Source organism: Haliotis cracherodii, unplaced genomic scaffold (assembly GCF_022045235.1).
Source record: "Haliotis cracherodii isolate W230 unplaced genomic scaffold, xgHalCrac1.p SCAF_6, whole genome shotgun sequence".
Taxonomy (NCBI): domain Eukaryota; kingdom Metazoa; phylum Mollusca; class Gastropoda; order Lepetellida; family Haliotidae; genus Haliotis; species Haliotis cracherodii.
In genome coordinates, this window is record NW_027266319.1 from 59,046,216 (window position 1) to 59,071,399 (window position 25,184).

The 25,184-nt window shown below is 39.7% G+C and overlaps 1 protein-coding gene across 13 annotated transcripts in view; it reads left to right on the plus strand.

Moving 5' to 3' along the window:
- Positions 1–25,184, plus strand: part of LOC139446128 (muscle calcium channel subunit alpha-1-like) — a 156,555-nt gene that overhangs the window by 11,921 nt on the left and 119,450 nt on the right. For 12 of the 13 annotated variants that reach the window (XM_071227415.1, XM_071227424.1, XM_071227414.1 and 9 more), the window contains exon 2: positions 7,176–7,554. In XM_071227415.1, the coding sequence (XP_071083516.1) occupies positions 7,176–7,554 (379 nt within the window). Of the gene's footprint in view, positions 1–1,098; positions 1,154–7,175; positions 7,555–25,184 lie in introns of those variants that run through there. The other variant, XM_071227426.1, reaches the window with a different exon arrangement.

Consider the following 25,184-nt stretch of genomic DNA (forward strand, 5'->3'; position numbering starts at 1 on the left):
GGTTAGAGTTGGTCTTCATAACCCATAATCAAGGTTTCGCAACCTACATTTGTCGTAAGAGGTGACTAACAGGATCAGGTTTGCGGACTTGGTTGATGAAAGTCATTGTATCCCAATTGCTTAATTTGATGTTTATGATGTCAATCACTGGATTGTCTGGTTACAAACAACTGTCCTATAGCTGGAATATTGCTGTGTGATTGATAAACAAGAACAAACAAATATGAGGTCGATGTTAGGGCTGGGATGGGTAACTCGGGTACTCGGGTCGGGTGGTTCCTGAGTAGGACCTGGGTACCCACAGGACTGCCCGGACCCGTGGATAGTCATGTGATATATTGTTTAATGGCGAAAAATTATCTAGAACTTCCACGGTTAAACGATAAGTGACTTATGTTCGCATTTCTTTCTGACTATGCATGCATTCCTTCTGACTTCATATGTTTGAATAGAGGTAAAACTTCAGTCAACTTCAGTGTATGCATGACCAGATCGTTTCATACGAGTATCTAAATACCTATTGCCACGGCTAGGGTCAAACTATTCCCAACCTGACATTTGTACCTATTTCCTGAGACCAACAGTCGGTACCTTGGTAGGGTCGGGTAATAGTTGGGTTGGTACCTGGGTGATAAATTTGGACTCGTCCCAGCCCTAGTCGTTGTACAGGGACAATCCTGGACTGTTATCAATATATTAACTGCATATCATTGAGAATTACACATTTTTAGCTAAAATGATTTGATATATGAGAGAGCCCAGAATTAATAAGCTTCAGCAATGAGTTGACCACCAGCTGGTATGTGCAACAGTACATTCCTAACACATTTGTCAGCGGTTGAAAGCACTGACCTGATTTTTGAAGTTGAGCCTTTAATGACTGAACATGTGAAGCACTGTGTTGTGACAGAACCTACGAAATATTGTGATCAGCAGAACCGTTCTGGGTCAGACTAAATGGAGCTGGACCGAAAAAAGTGACATACTGATCATTATCATGTTGGAACAATGTGTGTCTCACTCAATGATTGTTACAGACGTGAGTGAGTACTGTTTAGAGACCCTGTTGGCAGTATGCCAGCAATATCATGTGGAGCTAAGAATGTGGTCATATTGTATCCATGGATAGAATCAAACCCAGATCTTCGGTGTGGTGAGCAAATGCATTAATTACTACCACCCCACCATCTTTCTCAGCAGAAGTACAAACTCCGACCACAAGTCCGTATATGTATTGTAGAAATCTTTGCTATCCCACTAGTCCTGTCGAAACTATTTGGTTGAGGCTGTGAGACTAGTGCCAGTTTAAACAATGTTAAACAGCTGTCACAATACAAGGGTACTATTATACCCCGGCTTGTTCTTGCGTTGTTTAGGAAAAAACTATTTTTGTTAACTATTTGTACGTGTGACAGAGGCCTTTTAATATTATTGTTGCCATTTGATGATCTAGTGCATTTCAAGTTTTACTTGCATGTTATTAATATGACCACCATGACCACAGTTACATCATCTTGTTACTAACTACGTTAAAGTTTTTTTAATATAAGGTTAGACATGATGACGGGGTGTTTTTTTCCTCCGAATGTAAAAAGGATAAATAAAGTAGTGCCAAGCTTTGATATGACCTTTGAACTTTGACCATGATGACCATTCTCTTGAATTCTCAAAAAATCCATTTCTTTACACTGTAACCATGGTAACAATCATCCCCTCACCATCCCCTGGACCACTGAAGTTGAAACTACAAAGGTTTGCTCCCACCAATGATGACACCAACATTTGTCCAAGAGATTCAATTCTAAGTTTCCTATGGCCTTCATGACAGCCATGTTGAAAATCCCATATATGGCTATAACTCAGCCATTTTCCTCAAACTGTGATGAAATTTGGTATATTTGTGGTTGGAAGTAAGACTCAACACATAAGCTCCGTTTATCTCAATGTCGTTCATTTTGACCTTGATTTGACCTATACATTTTGAGCATGCTCTTGAAGTCTCCAAGTACATTATCTTTCTGTAAACATCATTGCCTTAGAATCCACTGGAGCAATGAAGCTGAAACTTCACATGCTTCATCTGACCAATGATGACTCCTGAATTTGTTAAATAAAACAAAATTAGTGTTAGTTTTTAGACCTAAATATTTGAATATTTGAATATCAGTGCTGACAGCAACTTTAAAGTGTCCATCTTTGTTGATATTTTAAACTGCGGTCTACATATCCAGGTGAGCTACAATGCTGTGACACTATTTGTTTGACTTTAAACTCCAGGTGAGCACTAATTTATCATGGCCAAAGATTTATATGAGTGCATTACTGGTGTATATAGTTCATCATTATCTTATCTTGCAGTAAGATACCGGTACTCGCTTCTGATTGGTTAATGAATGGGGACAAATGAGGTACAAATTTCAAAATCCTAGCTAACGAACTTCAAATCAATTCGAATACAATGATATGATTGTTATCTCAAAACTGAAAACCTGTCAAATTTCACAAACTTAACCCGTAATGCAAGGGCATTAACTCTGAATGCGATTAAATCTGCTACCTGTCAAAAATAGGTGAAATAGATTGGTAGTCGTGCATTTTTGATACATGTACTACCAACTGAAGATACCTGTGAAAATCCTGGTTAGAATTGGTCTGCAGGAACCCTTGATTGTCATAAGAGGTGACTTACGGGATATGGTTCTTAGGCTCGGTAACTTGGTTGATGCACATCTTCATGTTCTAATTGCAAAAATCGATGCTCATGATGTCATTCACTGGATTGTCTGGTCCAGACTTAAATATTTACAGACCGTCATCATATAGCTGGAATATTGCTGAGTGCAGCGTTACACAACAAACAAACACACAAACCAAATCAAGGTACATCGCCTCTCACACAGAGTACTTCAAGCTATCCCCCTCAAGACCAGTCGACAACGTGTAATGTGCTTGGTATTCCTAGTAGTGTTCTACTCATATGCCTGACTGATATGTTTGCCGATAACATATGTAAATACAGCTTGTATTTTCATTCCTTTATATCTGACACCTGACATCATGGGATATGTTGTAACATGTTGCAAATTAGATTGTTTTAATTACATCATCATTGAATGTTTGTTTGTCATTAGGAAATGTGTATTTCATTAGTATCCATGTACATCATGGTGGCCAGTGTTTATACATGTGTGGAGTACTTCTGGTTTATCTGACAAAGTTCAACTAATTCAGATGTTTATTTGTCGTTTAACACCACTCTCAGCAATATTCCAGCTGTATGATGGCGGTCTGTATATAATTAAGTTTGGCCCCAGACAATCCAGTGATTGACATCATGAGCATCAATTTACAAAACACACCATCGAATAACCAATTCTTGTTTGTTTCCATTTTTACCACCATCAAACATACTTTTTATTGCCCGACAGTTGATATTAAAAATCCCCTCTTGCTCACTTGGATGTTGTGTCACATACTATATTATATTATGACAATCTAATTTGTGGCAATTTCCTAGCAACTCTTTGTTCATTGTTTATCATAGAGGATATTTTTGAATATTATGAGACATGATCTTTATCATCGTTTCCTTCTTTGTTCTGGCTCATAATCTGAAGTACATCTTTCATCCCGCATTTGACAAGATAGCCTAGCTAACGTGGCTAAATGGTTAAGTGGAAACTAATTTTGGACACAAGATCTCTGTGTTGTCAAAGTAAGGAACACTTGTAGGAACAGGGCTCTAGACACAACAAATATAATAGAAGCTGAAATTGCTCATTTTTCTTCAGAGGGAATTTGAAATTTTAGGCCTTTGATTTCATGAGTCAGAATGCATGAAATTTGAGGAAAGTTTGTGTTTATTGAGGCCTTTTACCCTTTACTGTTAACATTGTTTCACTTGGTTAACAGATTTAATGAAATTTGGTATATGGGTGGCTGGTAGTGAGACTCAACACATTTCGCTCCGTAAATGTAGGTTGAGTGAAATTTGTTAGCTCATAAATGGAACAGTTGTTGTTGAATAAAAAAAAAAATACTAGACCAGTTTTACAATTATAAAAGCCAAAAGTTCCGGCCCCATTGTACAGTGGTAACAATTATTACGAATATTCCTTTTCATACCATTTATGGGTATTTAAGAGAGGCTAGTGTTTGGGCGCTGTTGGTTTTTGAGAGAAATATTTGAATCACTCTTTCTCATTAAATCTGGAGCTGTGGTTAATAGCACAACTAACAATCCATGTTACCATGGTCTGGCAGTGGTTAATAGCACAACTAACAATCCATGTTACCATGGTCTGGCAGTGGTTATAGCACAACTTACAATCCATGTTACCATGGTCTGGCAGTGGTTATAGCACAGCTAACAATCCATGTTACCATGGTCTGGCAGTGGTTAATAGCACAGCTAACAATCCATGTTACCATGGTCTGGCAGTGATTATAGCACAGCTAACAATCCATGTTACCATGGTCTGGCAGTGATTATAGCACAGCTAACAATCCATGTTAGCATGGTCTGGCAGTGGTTATAGCACAACTAACAATCCATGTTACCATGGTCTGGCAGTGGTTATAGCACAACTAACAATCCATGTTACCATGGTCTGGTAGTGGTTATAGCACAACTAACAATCCATGTTACCATGGTCTGGCAGTGGTTAATAGCACAGCTAACAATCCATGTTACCATGATCTGGCAGTGGTTATAGCACAGCTAACAATCCATGTTACCATGGTCTGGCAGTGGGTGAATATTGCTTAACTCCGCATCTCTCAACGTGTAAGGGATGGTGAAAAAAGAACATGCAGCACATTTACTTGGTCCTTTGTTATGGCAAATTCATGGGTATCAAGTTGGGCAAATTGCTTCAGTTTCAACAGAACAAATTCACAAGAGACAAGGAGCCTTAGTTTTTAGTCTTTCATGGTGCAAGCCATTTATGTGTGATAAACAACATGCAGTGCTGTATGTTAATGAGATTCCTGTATACTATGTCATTGATACCTGTATTTCGATGTCTTCATCTCCATGTAATATAAACCATGTACATATATATAAAGCAATTATGGCCTCAAATGTGTTATTGAATATCTACCAAGCTAGGCTGTGGTGATAAATATGAAATATGACAAGTTTAAGGTTCATAACGGCATGCTTATTGAGTGTGGAAGGAACGACAAGTGAATGTTGTTTGTGCTACTGTTTGCTATGCTACAGTTTCTAAAGCCTGTCTGTATGTTATGAAACTTGGAGCAGGGAAACCAGTGGTTTAATATTATTAATAACAATCCATGTTACCTCGGTCTGTGAGTGAGTGGGTGAGTTAATATTGCTTCAATTTGTATCAGATATTGCAGCTATTTGCAGCAACTGTCTGTCAGCAAGTGTTAAACATCTTTGACATAGGCTTTGTGGATAGAGATGATGACTCGGATGATATTTCTGAAATACTGCTCGCAGTGGCAGTACACACAACACACAACACACCCGTAGTATTCAGATAGCTTGTAACACATACTTCGTCTCGCTGTTGATGTTGAGACAATCTGTCATAATCTGTATCTCTTGAAATTAAAATAGTTCGGGGGTCCTGTATACGTGTCGTCGATGAACCCCTTAAACTTTTAACTTTTGCCGTTAGGATCAGGACTCAGACCCCTTGTCACACTTATGGTAACTTCGAACGCTTTTAAACCATACATAGCAGTAATTACACGTTCTTACATAGACAAGGCCCAAAAACACAAACAATTAACATGATTATCAGATAAGACATTTAAAGAAATAACAAACAAAAAAAGATCTTTGGTTAACTCAGTTACCATGGTAACGCGCTGTATGTTATTGTCTTAAAATGTAGAGCACGTCCTGCTAGGCAGGTGTTTTCCTGGAGAGTGCCAAAACTATTTTTTTCGTCTAATTTCTAATGACTAGTTAGTGGAGACTAAGTATAGGAACTAAGGACATTTTAAGGCAGGGTTATCTGGTGGATGTGATGGCAAGGCAGATCAGTCTGTCTGTAAACATGGTGCCGCCATATCACGGGCCACAGACAGGTGTATGGATGTTTACTGGAGCCATCATCCTTGTTTATGTTTACCAGTAGACGTCAGAGTGAAGGGAGTACTGAAACACATTGCATCACCCTATTAATTTACTTGGAAACTTTACTTAGTCTTAGTCACAATTTCATTTGGGGGCACGGGTGGCCCAGTCGTCTAAGGCGGCTTGATTCGCTGTGCAGAGTTGCGTCCCTTGGACACGCCAGAAACCTATGATTGTGGGTTCGAATCCCGGTTCGCCCCGATTATGTTTCTAGGTTTGTCAGCACCATACCCGTGCTCGTGGGTTTCACCGAAGTGGTAAACGTCTGAGACCTGCATCACTTCGGGCTTTCCTCCCACATTAAGCTGACACGCCGTGATATAACTGGAATACTGTTAAAAGCGGCGTAAAACCCAACTCACTCACTCACACTCACAATTTCATTTATTTGGTGTATCATAATGACATGTATGTAATGTATATAGCTCAATGTCACTACAGTCTGAAATTCTTCGTCTTTATTGTAAATGTGTTAAGAATTATTGATTGCATCATGGAACATGATGTAATGCTAACGTATATTTTTTAGCAGCATGAGCATATTGAATTGATATTTAATTATCTCCCAAAGTGGTTTGGTTTCATTTGAAGTGTTCATAATATGTAGGAATCAAACATTCTATATTATGAATACATCTGTTTTCTGATGTATCAGAGGGCAAATGTGGGTCTGTGGTCTGAGGCCCCTAAGCAAAGCAGAGTTGCTTCCCTTGGTTGTGCCAGGAATCACTTTTTGTGGCAAAATCATTGATTTTTGAACCATGGTCTATCAGCAGTGTACCCATGATCACAGGTTTAACAAACTGTAATCATCTACCATCTGCGTCACAGCAGTCTTTCCTCCAACATTGAGCCATGATTTAACTGAATCACTGTTCAGAGCGTTTAACCAAACCTCTTCTTTCATATGATTATGTAATTTTGAACATTCGAGGAAATGGTTAGTTATTGCAACAGAGTCTTGGAGATGGCAGGTATGATGGTGCTGTTGCTAAAGCATTCAGCTTACTGTCATGTCATGTTGAAATCATTTCACATCTAATCCCTATGTTTCTGTTTCCAGGGTCAAACAATGACCGGGGCCCTGATAAAAGCCCAATTCGGTCAGCAAGAACCACAGAAACCCGGTGTGGGGGTCAATCGGATACCCAGTCGCCGTGTCCACGAAACGGCCAAAATTCCCCTGCCGAAGCGACACCTAGTGGCAGTGCACCCGCGGAGGGTGACATCGAAGGTGTCGAGGGAGGTGAAGACGGAAAGGTTCTTCTTAGTTCAGGTTGGAATACTGCACTAGCTGCAGCAGCCGGTGCCGCAACCATGACTCGCAAACGTGCCAACATGAGGAAACAACAAAACCAAAATGTGCGCCCGCAGCGGGCATTGTTCTGTCTCCGCTTGAATAACCCAATCAGAAAGCTGTGCATCCGGGTTGTGGAATGGAGATATCCTTTACATAATTAATGCAATATGATAAGTACCTGTATGTCATACTGACAGTATGGTAAGTGCATTCACCTCTTTGTGTCTTTTGAAAGCATGTTTACAGTTTAGTGCAGAAATACAAAGCTTTTCAGAATCAATGATGGATGGTGGTCGTTCATTCACTTGATTTTTAGAAACCCTATAGATCTTTTACTTAGCTAGTACATTTGGTGTACATGGAAAACTTTGTGTGCTTTTTATTAATGTATTTGTTGGTCAATCCTCGCACGCATTTCTTTCAGGAACCATTGGAGTACCATGGACAACAATGGGAAATGTTGCAGTGAATTGTGGAAATATTGTTTTTCTTTACCGTTTTTTGGAATACATTACATTTGTCCGGTATCTTCAGTCAGAGTTCATCACATGGTGATATTAGGAAGCTGTGATCTGCGGCATCAGGAGGTTATTTTGGTTCATGTCACTGTCTTGACCTGACACGCCACACTTTCAAAGGTCAAGTGAGCTTTTGTCAGGGCTTGCTCATCTGGTGTCTGTCTTCCTTTTCTTCTTCTCCAAGCAATCCCTTTTCTTCTTCTCCATGCAATCCCTTTTCTTCTTCTCCATGCAATCCCTTTTCTTCTTCTCCAAGCAATCCGATTTCTTCTTCTCCATGCAATCCCTTTTCTTCTTCTCCAAGCAATCCCATTTCTTCTCCATGCAATCCCTTTTCTTCTTCTCCAAGCAATCCCATTTCTTCTTCTCCATGCAATTTCTTTTTTCTTCTCCATGCAATCCCTTTTCTTCTTCTCCAAGCAATCCCATTTCTTCTCCATGCAATCCCTTTTCTTCTTCTCCAAGCAATCCCTTTTCTTCTTTTCCAAGCAATCCCATTTCTTCTTCTGCATGCAATCCCTTTTTTTCTTCTCCATGCAATCCGCTTTCTTTTTCTCCATGCAATCCCATTTCTTCTCCATGCAATCCCTTTTTCTTCTTCTCTATGCAATCCCATTTCTTCTTCTCCATGCAATCCCTTTTTTTCTTCTCCATGCAATCCGCTTTCTTTTTCTCCATGCAATCCGATTTCTTCTTCTCCAAGCAATCCCTTTTCTTCTTCTCCAAGCAATCCCTTTTCTTTTTCTCCAAGTAATCCCTTTTCTTCTTCTCCATGCGATTCGTTTTCTTCTTTTCCAAGCAATCCGGGGAAGCTTTGCATCATCCAGTGTTCAAAGTGGCCACCATTTCAGCCATATCTGAAAACCTGTCTATGGACATACAAATTTTGGCATTAAGTGGGAGTCAGTATGTCCATTTATTTTGGTCTTGGTTTGACCAGTTCATTTTAACCATGCTTTCAAATGCAGTGCACTCTTTCTCTTTGAACATTTTGTGGAGCTGAAACTTTGTGGGATAATTTAGAAACAGAGGGATAAAGAATTTGCTTTGTTTGTTGCTACATTAAATTCAAAATGGGTACCAGATATTGATTTTAGTGTCCATTTTTGCCATGAACCATTTTTTCCAAATAATGAATTTTGAAAAGTATTCATTGGAGTTCATTTTTACCAGGTAATGAATTTTGAAAAGTATGCATTGGAGTTCATTTTTCCAGATAATGAATTTTGTAAAGTAAGCTCTGGAGTTTTTTTGTTTTTTTATCATTGTATTTTTACAATTTGACCTTGCATTATTGATTTTGTCCTGCTGTAGTCAGTGAAATGGGTCATACTCAGTGGTTTTTATGTATGACCATCACTTAATGAATGAGCGACAACGATTATCAGTTGTTACCTGAAGAAAGTGGTCGTGTTTGTTGGACAGTCACAGCTACAGTGACATGCCACTAGTTATGTTAGTAAGATATGTATATTTGACCCTGTTTAAGGGATGTCTGTTATAGGAACATGATAAGCATAGTAGGAGAAGGATTTGGCTCCAGGGTGATAGTGCTCTTTTCCTGTATCATTGGTTTTTTTTTAGTAATATCTAATGTTTTACTTGAAGAGATCATATCATGTTTATGATCATATCAGTGAAATACAATAAACTATGGTTATAACAAACACAAAGAGATCGCTAATTTTAGTTCATAATAACCGTAGTTCGTTATCTGCGTATATAAAGCATATTATATAGAAAGATGATTGGTTTGTTTGTCAACAGTTTATGCAGTGCTGTAGCCAGCCGGGGGGCCAGGGGTTGCAGTTGTGCGCCCCCCCCCCCCCCTGATTTTTTTATAGAAATGTTTTATTTGAATCAAGTTGGGGACAAGTGATACTTGTACAAATATTTGCCCCCCCTGTCAAAAAAACTTAACTATGGCCATGCTAAGTCATGTCAAGCTGTTTGGTTTTTTAAGTAATCTTATTTCATTACAAGGATTTAGTGAAATACAACATCAGTGAAATACAAGATACTTCGTCCATTAGCATTAGCTATAACTATAAAAACATGAACGAGGAAATGTTTTATTTCTGTTTGCTGCACACTTAGGGCTGAACATCTGCCTCTGAGTAGGTTGAGACAAATCCTTGCTTTAGGGGTCATTACATCATCGTGAAAAGCAAAGATACAGAATCTCTAACTTATTTTTTGTAGTTGACTTTTGTCCACAGTTACATGTAGTAAACATTCACATTCCAGTTTGCACAACATCCAATATCTCAGTATAAAGGCCAATAACTCAGACAACCAAATGTATGAGTTGTCCCCCTTGTTTCCAAGGTGTTTAGGTTCATCTTCTGCGTTATGACTGGGCAGTTATTGTGCAAAATCGATTTTTTATTTGATAGTCACAGGTCTTTCAACGTTGATAATCCAAGGCCATCAAACAAATTTTGAATGATTTTTTATTTCCCTGTGTATTAATCGTATCCCAATTGCGTTAAAGCTCATGATGTCAATCAATCACTAGATTGTCTGGTCCAGACTCGATTATTTACAGATCGACGTCATAAAGCTGGAAAATTGCTGAGTGCAGCGAAAAACAGCAAACAAACGAAACAAATCTATGAATTAATTATACATACTCAGAATTATTTTTTGTCAGTATTGTTGACGTCATCAACAACCTAACACCCTCTGGGACAGTGCTCTAGATGAGACTTCAGTGTGTACTTGGATAGGACGAGACAGTGGAATCTTAATGACATTCGCCCTAATTAGCTTCCTTATTGGCCTCAGTCGGCAAGGCTTGTTATCAAATGCTGCAAGTTGAGCTGCAAGGGTTTGCCTCCTGTGAGGAATGAAGAGGGCTGAGGTGTATCTATGTATCATCTATCACTTCCATCCTTAGGGGTAGTGAAATAGGAGACTTTCAGTCATTTCTTCACCAAAACTACAAAATTTGTTGAGTTTTTAGCGCATCAGTGACGTGGATGACGATAGAACACAAAGAATGCAAATGTGATGTTTATTCATTCATGAAAATGAGGATATATGTAAGAGTTATGTTGAATCATTAGAATGATGACGATGATGATGATGATGATAAAAATGATGATAATGATGATGCAAGAGTAATGTTGAATCATTAGAATGACGACAATGATGATGATGATGATGATGATGACAATGATGGATGCAAGAGTAATGTTTAATAATGAAAGTCCATTCATAATGACAGATGAACAAAAGAATGCTGTGTCATGAAATGTAAGATATGAGTAGAAGGATTGCAGCAGCGACGTGCAGACATGCATACAGCTGTGTAGCTGATGTGCACATGCACACGTTTCTCTGCCTCTTCAGATAAGAATGTCCTAACTTTGCGTGTTGAGCAGGACCTACAGCATGCCTCCTGTGTAAATAAACCTAACACTTACAAGGAAGTGACTAGCAATGTAAAGCATACTACCTAGCTGGAGAGCTGGCTATGCATATCACAGAGGTCGATAATCGCGACTTAATGTCGATAATTATTGGTAAATTATCGGTTCAGAGAAATAACTTTGAACGTACATTGTATATGCAAAAAAGTCCAAACGAAATCAACACACTTCACTCCTTTGATTACTTTGTGGACATTTGAGATATAACAAAAACAGTTACTCTCCATCTTCGGCTAATGACATAAGTGACAAAAACAAGTCTGTTTTGGTAAATCTAAACTTTCTTTCATCACAATAGTTTATGTAAGTTATTATCGATGACACAATTTGTATATTGATAATCGCTAATATTTCTTCCCATCAACGATAATTCCGATTATCAATCTTTTTAGCCAGCGCTATGCAGCTGTATGTAAAACTTTCACACAGCATCTGTATCATGAGTGAGGTCAAATTAGTGCATCAGTCACCAGGGTTTAAACAGTGCTGTGATGCTCGTCCAATATGTCAACACTCTCCCTGTTTGTATGACCCTTAAGATGCTGTTATTGGTCTCTAGAGAGTTGTAGTGAGAGTTTCGTTTATGATTATATTGATTTTGATAGATTCTACGTATTCTACATATTTAATGGTGTCACAACTGATTAACATTATCTGCCATGAATTTTGCAGCATTTCTTGAGTAAGTCGTTTCAGTCGTAAAGTTCACAGACGTCATATTTCCATTTAACTAAGCTGGGTCTTGTAACATTCTTCTCTAATCTCTCCAGTTTTAGCATCCGATTTCAGCTGATGCAAATGGACCTTTATCGTAGCAATGAATCTTTTTTAAGTGGGGAGTCTGGATTAAATGAGATTTTGCTTTCATGGACATTTTCAAAATATGCAGTATCATATCACCTGGAAGATGTAAATTAATTGGCGACACCAAGGATTCTCAGACTACAAGGATGTCTTGTTCAGACTGATATGTGCAATCAATGCTTCCAAGTTACCATGGCAACGCATGTATTTCGAACACATGGTGCCCTGCTTTGTGTGTGTTTTTAATTTGTGGAGGATATGTTAGTCCCGGATTTGTTATGTCTCTGCTATCATCTTTCTCCTGTCTTCACCAGAAACCTAATATTTCATGGGGAAGGGTATCATGTTCGTGTTAATGCAGCATTGGGTCTCGTGACACTGTTTTGGATAGTGTAGGTAACTGTGTTATTCCCAGTATATCTTATACTGTAATGGGATGCGATTGTGCAGCATGCATTGTGTGCTGTAACACTGTAGCACAATGTGCATCCTGCAAGCATTATTCTCTGCTGTCACACTTTGTGGCATTGTTGCAGGGACATTGACTCTCTGGAGAGATGCTATTATCATACATGCTGATACAGTCAATTTACCATTCCACAAATGCATTATTAATATTTTCAGAATCCGATAATGAATGGAAGAAATGTGCCATTTAACGGTCATTTGACACGACTCTTAAGCATGCCTAATCTATTTTACATAAGTTGCATATAGGTTATATATATATAAGTGTTGTTGATAAATATTCTCTATATTATATATGTGTGTTTGTTGTTATAAGCCACACTCAGCAATATTCCATCTATATGATGGCAGCCTGTAAATAATCAAGTTGGGACAAGACAGTTATGTGATTGATATTGTGAGAAGTGGGGTACGATATCCTCAAGCCTGACCATCCGATCTATTAAGTCACTTCTTACGACCTCTTGTAATCCGGATTCCACTTTGGCGATATGTTTTTTAAAATCATGTGTCATCATGGTCATCTTGTATATACCAGTGCATACATGATTTAGTAAAGTATATGGTTGGGAATATTGAGTACTGTATTCGACGTAAAAAGCGCCCCTCTCTAATGAGCGCCCACGGCGATATTTGCTAATATATTGGCTAGTGAACAATTCCAATTAGCACCCCTTCCGATTGATCAATGTACACAAGACTTATTTATTCGCGTATAATACGAATTCGTGTATTATATGTACCCTTAATTATGGGCAGTTAAATTCTTGAAAAATGTATCTCTTGTATATAAACATTTCAGGCTGTCAGCATAAACCACAAAATTCATCTTTTAACTCTGTTTTTTTTTCCACCAAAATAATATGCTAATAAGACCCCCCTATTTCTAAATTTGAGAGTGCCCTGGGCGCTTATTACGTCGAATACGGTTTATTGCTTGGAAGATGAGTAAATAGTTTAGAATATGGAGTATATGGTTGAGAATATGGAGTATATGGAAGGGAATATGGAGTATATGGTTGAGAATATGGAGTATATTGCCTGGAATATGGATGTATTATATCTGTAAATTATGATAATAGAATTACAGATGGTTATTCCCCATGAAGACCTTGATTAGAATTGGTCGATAGCAACCCATACTTGTCGTAAGAGGTGACTAACAAGAGCAGGTGGTGATACTTGTTGACTTAGATGATGCATGTCATTGTATCCCAATTGCTCATGACGTCAATCACTTGTCTGGTCCAAAATCGATTATTTACAGACTGCTGTCACATAGATGGAATATTACAGAGTGTGTTGTTAAACAACAGTCAAACATCAGATAGGGATAGTCTTTAAGCCAAGATCAAGCAACTTGTCACTGGATTATTTCTAGGAGATTTTAATGTTCATCAGTAAAGTTTATGAGACTGATAGAAATATTTGTAGACCCAAGATTTGGACTAATGGCTAAAAGTTGTATACTGGATATATATTTTATTCAGAGGCTATATCTTGGGATTCCTTTCTGTATTTGAATGACCCAGATTACTGTCAATAACATTGTCTTGATCCATTATTCATTGTATTTGTTTAGTGCTAAAAGGGTGTCGGTGTCATCAGAATAGGCTGGTCCCTTATATACGCAGAACATTGTTGAACTTACGGGCTGGTATTAGCCTTGGGGACATATGAAAGGGGTGCACAGCGTTCAGTGAACATCTTTTTTCCTGTTTTTTCTTTCCACTTACCAATGACAATTAGTTCAGGTGTTATGAGCGTCCTCAATCTGAAGTCAGGTCTTCTTTCCACAAACAGATCTTAGCACTAAGGTGATCGTAACTTCCATACTTTGATATAGATTTACGACAGTTGCAGTGCTAAGATTCCTTTGTGAAATCGGCCCAGTTGCATCTTTAAAACAGGCTAACAATTTGTCGGGAATATTGTTTCTTAATGTGGGAGGAAAGCTTGATGTGATTGCAGTCTCAGACGTTTACCACTTCTGTGAAACCCACAAGCACTGGTATGATACTGAGAAACCTAGAAACTTAATCGGAAATGTATGTAAAAAAATGAAAGCTTATGAACCTTCATTATCATCATCTAAAAGTGTACCATCAAGGAAGCAATGCTGAAGTAATTGCTACATAGAGCATGACCTGTTGTGTATTTAATCAGGGCTAACAATGCTAATAACCGTGGTTGCAGTACACAAGATTAATCATAATACAGGCTACAGTCATTATCAGCCTTAAGTGCTGCTGCTTATATCACTATTAAAAAATACTGACGTTCCTAATCAGGCGACATAATTTGCTTAATTGGCCTTAAGTGTCAGCTGGTAAAATGTTGGTTGATATCAGAGATGCTGAAGGAAGAATGATTTTATCAAGCTTTATAAGTTCATGAGGGAGTGAGAGAATTTTGTCAGCAATATTTCAGCTGTTGTCGTGGGTGACGGCATGGCCAGCGTTCCACACCACTGGAGTATGAATGCGCATTGAGACCACCTGATTGAATTAGTTTGCTAACAGGTTATACTGCCACATTAAACAGCTTTTCCGTTATATCATGATGGTTCAGCTTGAGTAAGTGAGTGAGTATGGTTTTATGTGGCTTTTAGCAATATTCCAGCAATATCATGGCGGGGACACCAGGAATGAGCTTCACACATTGTACCCAGGGCCCATTTGCACAAAGCGATCTTAGCGCTAAGACTATTGTAAGCTTATGTTAAAGTATGGGAGTTATGATCATCTTAGCGCTAAGATCCCTTTCTGCAAGTGGGCCCTGGTCTTTGGCATGACGAGCTAACGGTTTAACCACTAGGCTACCCGACTGCCCCCGGGTCAGCTTGATATGGGAGGAAAGAGCAAAGTGATGCATGTCTCAGATGTTTACACGGGTATGATGCTGACTGACCGAGAAACATAATCAGGCTGAACCGGAATTCGAACCACAACTGGCAAGCCCAAGGGATGCAACTCTGCACAACGAATTGCGGCACCTTAAGCGACTAGGCCGTCCATGCCGACAGTACTAGTAAACTAAGCACATGATTTCCTGAACTATTAACTATGTGTAATTGAATAATAGCTTTGTCAAGTATTCATGCTCTCGCCATGGTATTGATAGCGGAATGTAGCAATAATACTAACATCTGTATGAGTGGTAGAAACTGTTCTTAAAGTACAGCGACCTCTTGTTCGGGTACCTTGAATTCCATTAGCTTAATATGTTGTTTAGGACAATGTGAAACATTGTATGTTGTGAATCTTAATAGCTGTATAGTCTAGTATTGACTTGTCTCAAATTATAGATAAGTCAATATATTATTAAAAATCGAAAGGATTCAACATGCTGAGCGAATGAACTTGTGCAGTATTTTATTTTGTTAACAGAACACTGGGACTTCTTTCGAAAATAGTACCAATCCCGCTCTTACAGGTGCGGTGTGGTGTGGTGTGGTGTGGTGCGGGGCGGGGCGGGGCGGGGCGGTGTGGTGTGCTCCAGTATATTTCACCCAATACCTACGTAGTCTATACATTGTATGTAATTTGTGACTTTTGTTTAACTGAGTCATTGTCTAGACATTATGACTGGTTCCTGTGTGAACTGAAACATTGGTTTGATCTTGTAATTAGTGCTGGGACACTGTGTAATTTGGGAATTCATTCTATTAACTCTAACATTGAAAGCATACAGACAAACAGACAAAAGTGGAGTTAGAATTTGCCTAGTCCTTTTTTAAGTTTCCAGTAGTAAACAAATTCTTTTGGCATGATACTACAAATGTTCATATCACTCCCTATAATATCTTAAATCAAATTCCAACATTTCATAATCAGCATTTTGTTTCGCAACCCAAGGTCAAGGTCATATGTACTGCTGTCCGCCACTCTGTTCCTTCCTGACTCAAATGACCAGTCAGTGGCTGAGGTGTCACATGGCTAAGAGTCCATAAGGCCCCGAGGTATAGGGATGACCCTCCTGGTCAGGGGTCACTGACGGACACATGATTCAATGTCAGGCTGATCAATATGCAAGGAGTAATTAATGGTCCAGTTATTGAGTTTCATGGGTAGAATCTAAGCAAGAATAAAACTATTCCTCGATATTCAATCAGGTTAAAAAGATGTCAAATGATTCTTTTGAGAATCTTGGGGCAAGCCATGATAAGATGATGAGGGATGCATGTTTGCATCTCTTCGAGGCGTGACCATCTTGAAGGGCGATCCTTCTGTAGTGCTAATATTGTAGGGACAAAATGAAAGTTATGTTTTCTGGTGGATTTAGGCATTGGCAATCTTTAGTTTCATGCAGACCAATTAAAATTTACTTTGTCTCTGAACTCATGTTTTATAATACGTATCAGTCCAGCTGGTAATTATTTGCTAATTGCTGTGATTACACAGAGACATTGTCTCAGCTTGATAAAAGTCACTATCTGCAACTTCTAGTCTGAGACCCATGTTCACAAAGCAACCATAGGGCTAAAGCGGTACATAAAGGAGTAGACAACCCATGCTTGCCGTAAACATGGTAAAAGGTGGCCATAAGAGGTGACTTACAGGATCGGGTGGTCAGACTCGCTGACTTGGTTGATGCGTGTCATCGTATCCCAATCGATGCTCATGATATCAATCACAGGATTGTGTGGTCCGAACTCGATTTTTTTTTTACAGACCGTCATCGTATAGCTGGAATATTGCAAACAAACAAACAAACAAACAAACAAACATAAAGAGTTGCAGTTGACTTAGCGCTAAGACAATATCGTGCAAGTGAATCCTGGATTAGAATTGCGCCTGGAGTGTTCAACATGGTCCCTTGTTGTGTGGTTCCATAGGAAGATGCTGTTGAATATCTACATGAATTGTTAAAGATCAAATCTCTGTTTGAGCGTGTTGACATGTGAACCATGACAAGTACACTGGTATAAATATAGAAGCTTCATAAAAACAAAGGACTCCATTTAGTTTTAAAAGGAGCCTCAGTGAGATTGTGAGATTCTGAAAATCTGGACTTTCTTTAGAGCTATTGCAAATACAGAAAGGAAAATAATATGATTCAGGTATGTTAAACAGACTACACTGGTATATGATATTGTGCATGCAACATGAAATTACAACTCTCAATCAGATTGGTAAACAGATATAACAGAAAATTGCATCGTCAAAGAGTGTCTGTTTACGTGGTGTTCTTAATGTTGTTGGCAGAATATATACATATATACATATAAATGATGTTCTATCAGGTCTGTTATTTATCTTATTAATGTTTAAATATTTATTATAATCAATTTTTCAGGCATATGTTAATTTGTTTTTGAAGTAGTATTATGTTATCAGTATGTGAATATTGAATTTATATTTTGATATTATCACTAATTATTGTTCAAAAACTTTGGCTAGATTGAGTCAGTGGGTTAGCCTAGTGGGTAAAATGTTTGCTCATCCTGCTGAAGTCTCGGGTTTGATTCCCTACATGGGTATGTGTGAAGCTATTTCTGCTGCCCCCAGGGGCGGTCGGGTAGCCTAGTGGTTAAAGTGTTCGCCCGTCACGCTGGAGTCTCGGGTTTGATTCCCTACATGGGTATGTGTGAAGCTATTTCTGCTGCCCCCAGGGGCGGTCGGGTATCCTTGTGGTTAAAGCTTTCGCCCGTCACGCTGAAGACCCGGGTTTGATTCCCTACATGGGTGTGTGTGAAGCTATTTCTGCTGCCCCCAGGGGCGGTCGGGTAGCCTTGTGGTTAAAGCGTTCGCCCGTCACACTGAAGACCCGGGTTTGATTCCCTACATGGGTATGTGTGAAGCTATTTCTGCTGCCCCCAGGGGCGGTCGGGTAGCCTAGTGGTTAAAGCGTTCACACGTCACACTGAAGACCCGGGTTTGATTCCCTACATGGGTGTGTGTGAAGCTATTTCTGCTCCCCCCAGGGGCGGTCGGGTAGCCTTGTGGTTAAAGCGTTCGCCCTTCACACTGAAGACCCGGGTTTGATTCCCTACATGGGTATGTGTGAAGCTATTTCTGCTGCCCCCAGGGGCGGTCGGGTAGCCTAGTGGTTAAAGCGTTCACACGTCACACTGAAGACCCGGGTTTGATTCCCTACATGGGTGTGTGTGAAGCTATTTCTGCTCCCCCCAGGGGCGGTCGGGTAGCCTTGTGGTTAAAGCGTTCACCCGTCACACTGAAGACCTGGGTTCGATTCCCGACATGGGTACAATGTGTGAAGCCCATTTCTGGTGTCCCCCGCCGTGATATCGCTGGAATATTGCTAAAAGCGGCGTAAAACCAAACTCACTCACTCTGCTGCCCCCATTATGATATTGCTGGAATATTGCTGAAAGTGGTATGACTTGCTCTTCAAACACTAAGGTCCAGTTAGATGAACTTTAGACGTTTCATGAACCTATCTGTGGAGATAATCAAATCTGACCATCACTCTGATCATAGGACGAGAATTCAATGCTCTTAGATTATATATGCCTGGATTAATTCCCCAAACAAGGAGTCTCTCGTTGCAAGTCCCAAGCAATAAACATTTGGCTATGCATATTGACTTGAGACATCCATGAGGTCAGTGTTGTTTGCTCATCAGTGAGGAGTAGGGGAAGTTGCTGAACCAATTGGCAAATGTGTGATTAACTGGTACTTGATGGGGATAAGTACCAGTCTTACTGGTGGCTGGAATTGTGTCTTATGATGGCTAGAAAAGAAAATTCCGACAATGTTTTCAGAGTCTGTGGATGTTGTTTTACACTAGTCTGCTTTATTATGGCTAGGTTTGGGTGGCCTGTTATTTATGTCTGGGCCAAACCTGTGGTTGATAGTATGAGCAAGCATCCATGTTGCTGGTGCACACATATCTGTGACCGCCTCCGTGGTCTTGTGGATAGAGTGTCTGCCCATAGAGTGGAGGTTTGGTGGTTTCATCCACGGTTGCTTCATAACGAAAGATATTAGAGAAGGTACTTGTTGTTTCCCTGTCTGGTGCTCGGCATTGAGGGGCTAAAACAAGGACTGGTCGGCTTGGCGTCAGAATACTGTGTCTGAGCTGGGTATTCATGTTAAAACTGCGGCATAGTATCTCAGTGGGCTAGCACTCTAAAACCGGTGTTTGTCCAGACTAGTATCATGATGTACATGAGTCCTCAAGTCATGTTTAGATTCCTTGGCTTAACAAATGTGTATATATTTATGCAGTCGTACAACATTTAGGAAGTATTAGAAATACCCTCAATGATGAAGGGCATGAAGTAGCCTCAAATTATTTTGTCTCACCAGATGAAGCGTCCAGAGATGTACCTTGAAACGTTTTGTATAGGGTGCACAGAAGTTGAAATCCACACATCTCGTGTCTCCATTTAATGAACCAAAAATGACAAAGACACCAAAACATTGAAAAGTACCGAAAAGCTCGACGATCAAAATTTGAGGTTGTTGAGTGCAAGACATTCCTGTCCCGAGGGGCTTTTCCTTTCTCATCATGGCTTCTCCAGGCGATACATGACATGTATTTAGTCTGCTATCAAATATTTATCCCTTTTGTCATGAAACAGAAGCTACTTACCCAGCTTTGCTCACCTCAAGGACTACCACAGACAATGTCATGTCCTAGTATTCTGATCTGGAGCTTAATGCTTAAATGGATCCTAAAATATAAGGTCTTCAGCAAAAAGGGACCCTAAAGATCCGGGGTAGAATAGGTCTTCAGAAAAAAAACCCATGTTTGCTGCTAAAGCTGACTCGCTGACTTGGTTGATGTATGTCATCATGTCCCAATTTCGTAGATCGATGCTTATGATGTCTGGATTGTCTGGTCCAGACTCGATTATTTACAGACCACCGTCATATAGCTGGAATATTGCTGAGTGCAGCGTTGAATAACCAACAACTATATGCTATCTAAAGGTGTCCGTGTTATGATCTGATCCTGATTAGCACAGTGGTCTTGGGCATCAACTCACATGGGTTTACATGACAGGTTCCCTGTACTTGATTTATTAGTACCGTCCTTGTGCTCAAGGGTTGAAGGGGCAAGACGTAGCCTGGTAGCCTTGTAAACTGTATACAGGTTCTGAATATCTTCTGTCTCTGTATAGCTTGTTTTTGTTACTGTGATGTGAAGATGAACGTGGTGAATTTCCAAGATCATTGCACGAATATAGCAAATTACATGCAGCCACACACACGCACATGCACACACACGCACATGCACACACACGCACACACACACACACTCACTCACTCACTAACACACACACACATGTACATGCAGTCACATGCTTGGGTCAGTACATGAGTCCAATAACCTTGATCAGGACGTTTATCCCAATTGCAAATTACTGTTTCACAATGGTTTTATGGAAAAAAAATTCCAGTTTTCAAATTGTAATTCAAATTTTCCTCCCCTGTAGTATTACTTCTGTAGAAACCACTGGAATTTAGATATGCTTTGAACCGGACATGGAACTACAATTAGTTTTAACCACACAGTGCTGGTCCTCCACAGAATCTGTAGGGACTTTAACTAGAGTTTTAAGGTATTGTTTAATGCTGCTGACAAAACCATAAAATTCTAAATAGGATGAACAAATACCATACATTTCATTAAATTCTTCATATGATGGAAACTCCTAATTGGCTTTGACCAAGTCTATAATTTGGGAGACACCCTTCTCAAACCAGTATTTGAAAAAAAAATATCATATCTTGGCTTTCACAAAACAGGTAAATGTCCACATTTTGAATACTATGGTTTTTGACTCCCACATCTCGCTTACATGCTGTGATATTGTATAGACAGTAAACCACTGACTCACTGCCATCAAATCATCAGATATTGTCTCTCTCTTATGTATTATTGTCTCCAGTACACAAGAAAATATCGGCACCACACAGACTGTCCTCTGCATCATGCTCTGGCAATATATGATGCTGTGAAACATTACTTACAATTCTCAGTAGCACTACAGAATTAATCTAGACACATGTTGTTACATATGCGTAACTGACTACAGCCAATCTTTACAATGCGACCACTAAAGCATTGCTTAATTTCTTGGATAAATAGACAGAGACAGTTATATCCTTGCTGCCCGCCACAGGGAATCCAGGCTAACAATGTTACCATTACCAATATGCTGTGCTGGTATGGTTTAACCAGCGCTGGGCTGCGCTGAAACTAGTGTTTTGTCCCACGGTGCTTCTAGCCTACCTGAACAAGCTGCTGGTCATTTATTATTTCCTTAGTCCTTAGTTGTTCGTTGTGTGAGAACTGACAGATTGTCATTGTTGCTGATCTTTGTATTTCTTAGAATGGAATAATTGTCATATTACTATGAGGTGAGTTTTGTGTAGAAATTGCAATGCTTCAGTGACCTAGTCTACAAAACAATTGTAGCGTGAAGGAGCTCGTAACTCCCTTACTGTAACATAGACTTATGACAGTTGTAGTGCTACTTTCGTTTGTGGAACATTTAGGGGGGTGCCCCTGTCTATAACACCTTCTAATGGCACTAAGACAGTTGCATATCCCATGCTTTGATGCTGACTTACCAAACTTGGAACGCTAAGGTGGCTTTATGGTAGGGTCCTGGTCATTAAAACGCCTGGGATCTCTGTATCTGGGAAGAATAGGTCCTCTGGCTATGTGGTTCTCAATCAAGGCCCTTCATTCCATTGTATTTACTTGACCTATATGGATTCTAATCAGTCTGAAGCTCTGACCTTGATGGTCATGTATGGTATGGTAGAGGTTGAAAGATCTGTAATGCTTGGAGTGAGATGTATCTTCCAGCTTGTACTGTTGTGTGCCTATCGGACAAGGAGCTAGAATTGGTACTGAATCAGGCTAAGATTAAATTCTTTGTCTCACATCCCTGCAGGAAAATGTTTGATTTGTTCGCAGTGTAAAGATGATAGATCATTTGGATATAATTTTCTCATCTTGGAAAAAGGCTGACTGTTATTATGTATTTTTGAGTGATTTGCATCATAATAAACATTTTTTTATTTCATCATTTTAATCCTGTATTTGGTGTAATATGTGCCCTGGGCTAGACAGTTGACAAACGGAGCACTAATATTAGAATCATTCACATAAATGATATTCCATAAACTGGTTTTTGAGTCCATGGTCATAGGTTGTTTCTGTCCTGGAGACGACTCTGCAAATTCTGGAACCTCAGATGACTGGCTGGGTCACCCACTCTGCAAATTCTGGAACCTCCGATGACTGGTTGGGTCACCCACTCTGCAAATTCTGGCACCTCCAATGACTGCCTGGGCCACCCACTCTGCAAATTCTGGAACCTCCGATGACTGGCTGGGCCACCCACTCTGCAAATTCTGGCACCTTCGATGACTGGTTGGGTCACCCACTCTGCAAATTCTGGCACCTCCAATGACTGCCTGGGCCACCCACTCTGCAAATTCTGGAACCTCTGATGACTGGCTGGGTCACCCACTCTGCAAATTCTGGAGCCTCCGATGACTGGCTGGGCCACCCACTCTGCAAATTCTGGCACCTCCGATGAGTCTCCCATACCCGGTTGAGTTGGGACATGTGTGGTGTGAAGTTTCTGTTTGAAGAGTAATTACAAGCCTGTTCCCATAGTAGGAACATCGTTGGAACATTGTCGGAACATAGTCGGAACATTGTCGGAACGTAGTCGGAACGTTGTCGGAACGTTGTCGGAACGTAGTCGGAACGTTGTCGGAACATAGTCGGAACATCATTACTCTCTTCACACAGATCCGTCTCTAATGGCAATATCCTGCTCCAGACATCTCAGCTTTCTGTCTACATTATCAGTCTTCACCCCCTACTTTCATGTATGAAGATGTACCAAATCCTAAACTTGACCTGATAATGATTCTTCCCAACGGCACCATACCTGTGCTAGTGGGTGTTAACCAAAGAGGTACCGGTAAATATCTACAGCCTACACAACCTTGGGCTTTCCTCCCACATCAAGGTCACATGGTATGACATATAATTGTTACATGAAACTTACACACAGATTGTTGGTAATAATATGCCTTAAGCTTTCATTTTTTAATTTCGTAAGCACTGTAGTCAGCTGGGTGTATGTGAGTAGAAAGAAATGAGATAGGAGGAATATTTAACTCATCCATCTGAACTGTTGCTAGCTATGGGATAAGATAGAGGTTGCTCTTGAAGGATTTTCTTACTTAAACGGTTTGTCTTGAAGCTGCAAGGAAAGGTTTTGGCAGATGTTTATGGGAGTAACTGTGTAAGGCTGCATATGTTTAAGTAACATTGGAACAACGGAAGGCTGCGGTAACTTTGGTCCTGTGTTAGAAGTATGAGGTGACGGCTTGCATGTAACATGTTTTGGGGATTTACCATGTTGGCTGGATGTCCATATTGATTGCTCTGTGAATGATTTAATAAAAATGAAAATGAAAAATGCTGTATTGTGCTAAGATGGCTCATCTGGAAATAGCGTATGGCATGATAAAGCCTTGATCGTTTGTAAATACATTCACTTTCGACTCAAATGTGGTGAGTGTAATTTGAAAATTAAATAGGTTTTTATTTTGCTATCAATAAATTCAAGCTCTAAAAACACATACAGCTGGTGACAATTTATTTCCATTTAATGCATTATGGCAATAAGCATGATAGGTCTGTATAAGTGATGACTCATATGTTGAGTAAGTGAATGAATGTTCTTTTTTGGCCATGTCAGCAGTATTCCTGCTATGCAGGGTGGTCCAGGAAAACCAGTGGTTGATAGCGTGAGCAACAAGTCAGCTGTTATAGTATGATGGCACGCAACCAGCCAAGTCAGATACTGTAGCCATTCAATACTCTTTAGTTGCCAGTTTTGACAAGCTCTATTGATATATCAATAAGACTCTTATGACACAACAAACTGTTTAAAGGACACTTTAACATGAGATAATACTATTCTTCGAGCTCTCTTAAGGAAACTGAAGAAAGTTATTTTTCTTTCAATGGGTGTATTTTAACTCTTAAATCTAAGAAAATGTAAACAGTTGCAAATATTTTGGAATTGTCCGTAATTAGTTGTTTAAATGACACTTTCAACATCAGATAATATAAATGTTCCAGCTCTCTAATAGAAAATTTCAAAAAGGATTTTTTCTTTCGCTGGTTTCATGTTAATGGTTAAATCTATGAAAATATGAAGTTGCAAAATGCTGAGAGTTGTCCTTATATACATTTCTGTGGTATGCTGAGTCTTGAGATGGGAAAGAAAACAAGCTAAATGGAGCCCAGGTTTTCAACCTATATCCTTAGGTTAATATTGATTTTGTCAGTGACGAGCTGGCTGTGCCCTTGCAGCTCATTTATGATGCATCGCTGAAAGGATTGCTTCATAAAGGATCACACTGCTTGATCATGCTTGTGTTAGGCATCAACTTATGCCCTCAGACAGACCAGTAGGCATATGGCATTGGCCAGCCACTTGTGCCTTCAGACACACCAGTAGGCATATGGCATTGGCCAGGCACTTGTGCCTTCAGACACACCAGTCGGAGTGTGGCACGACCTGTGCTCAATGC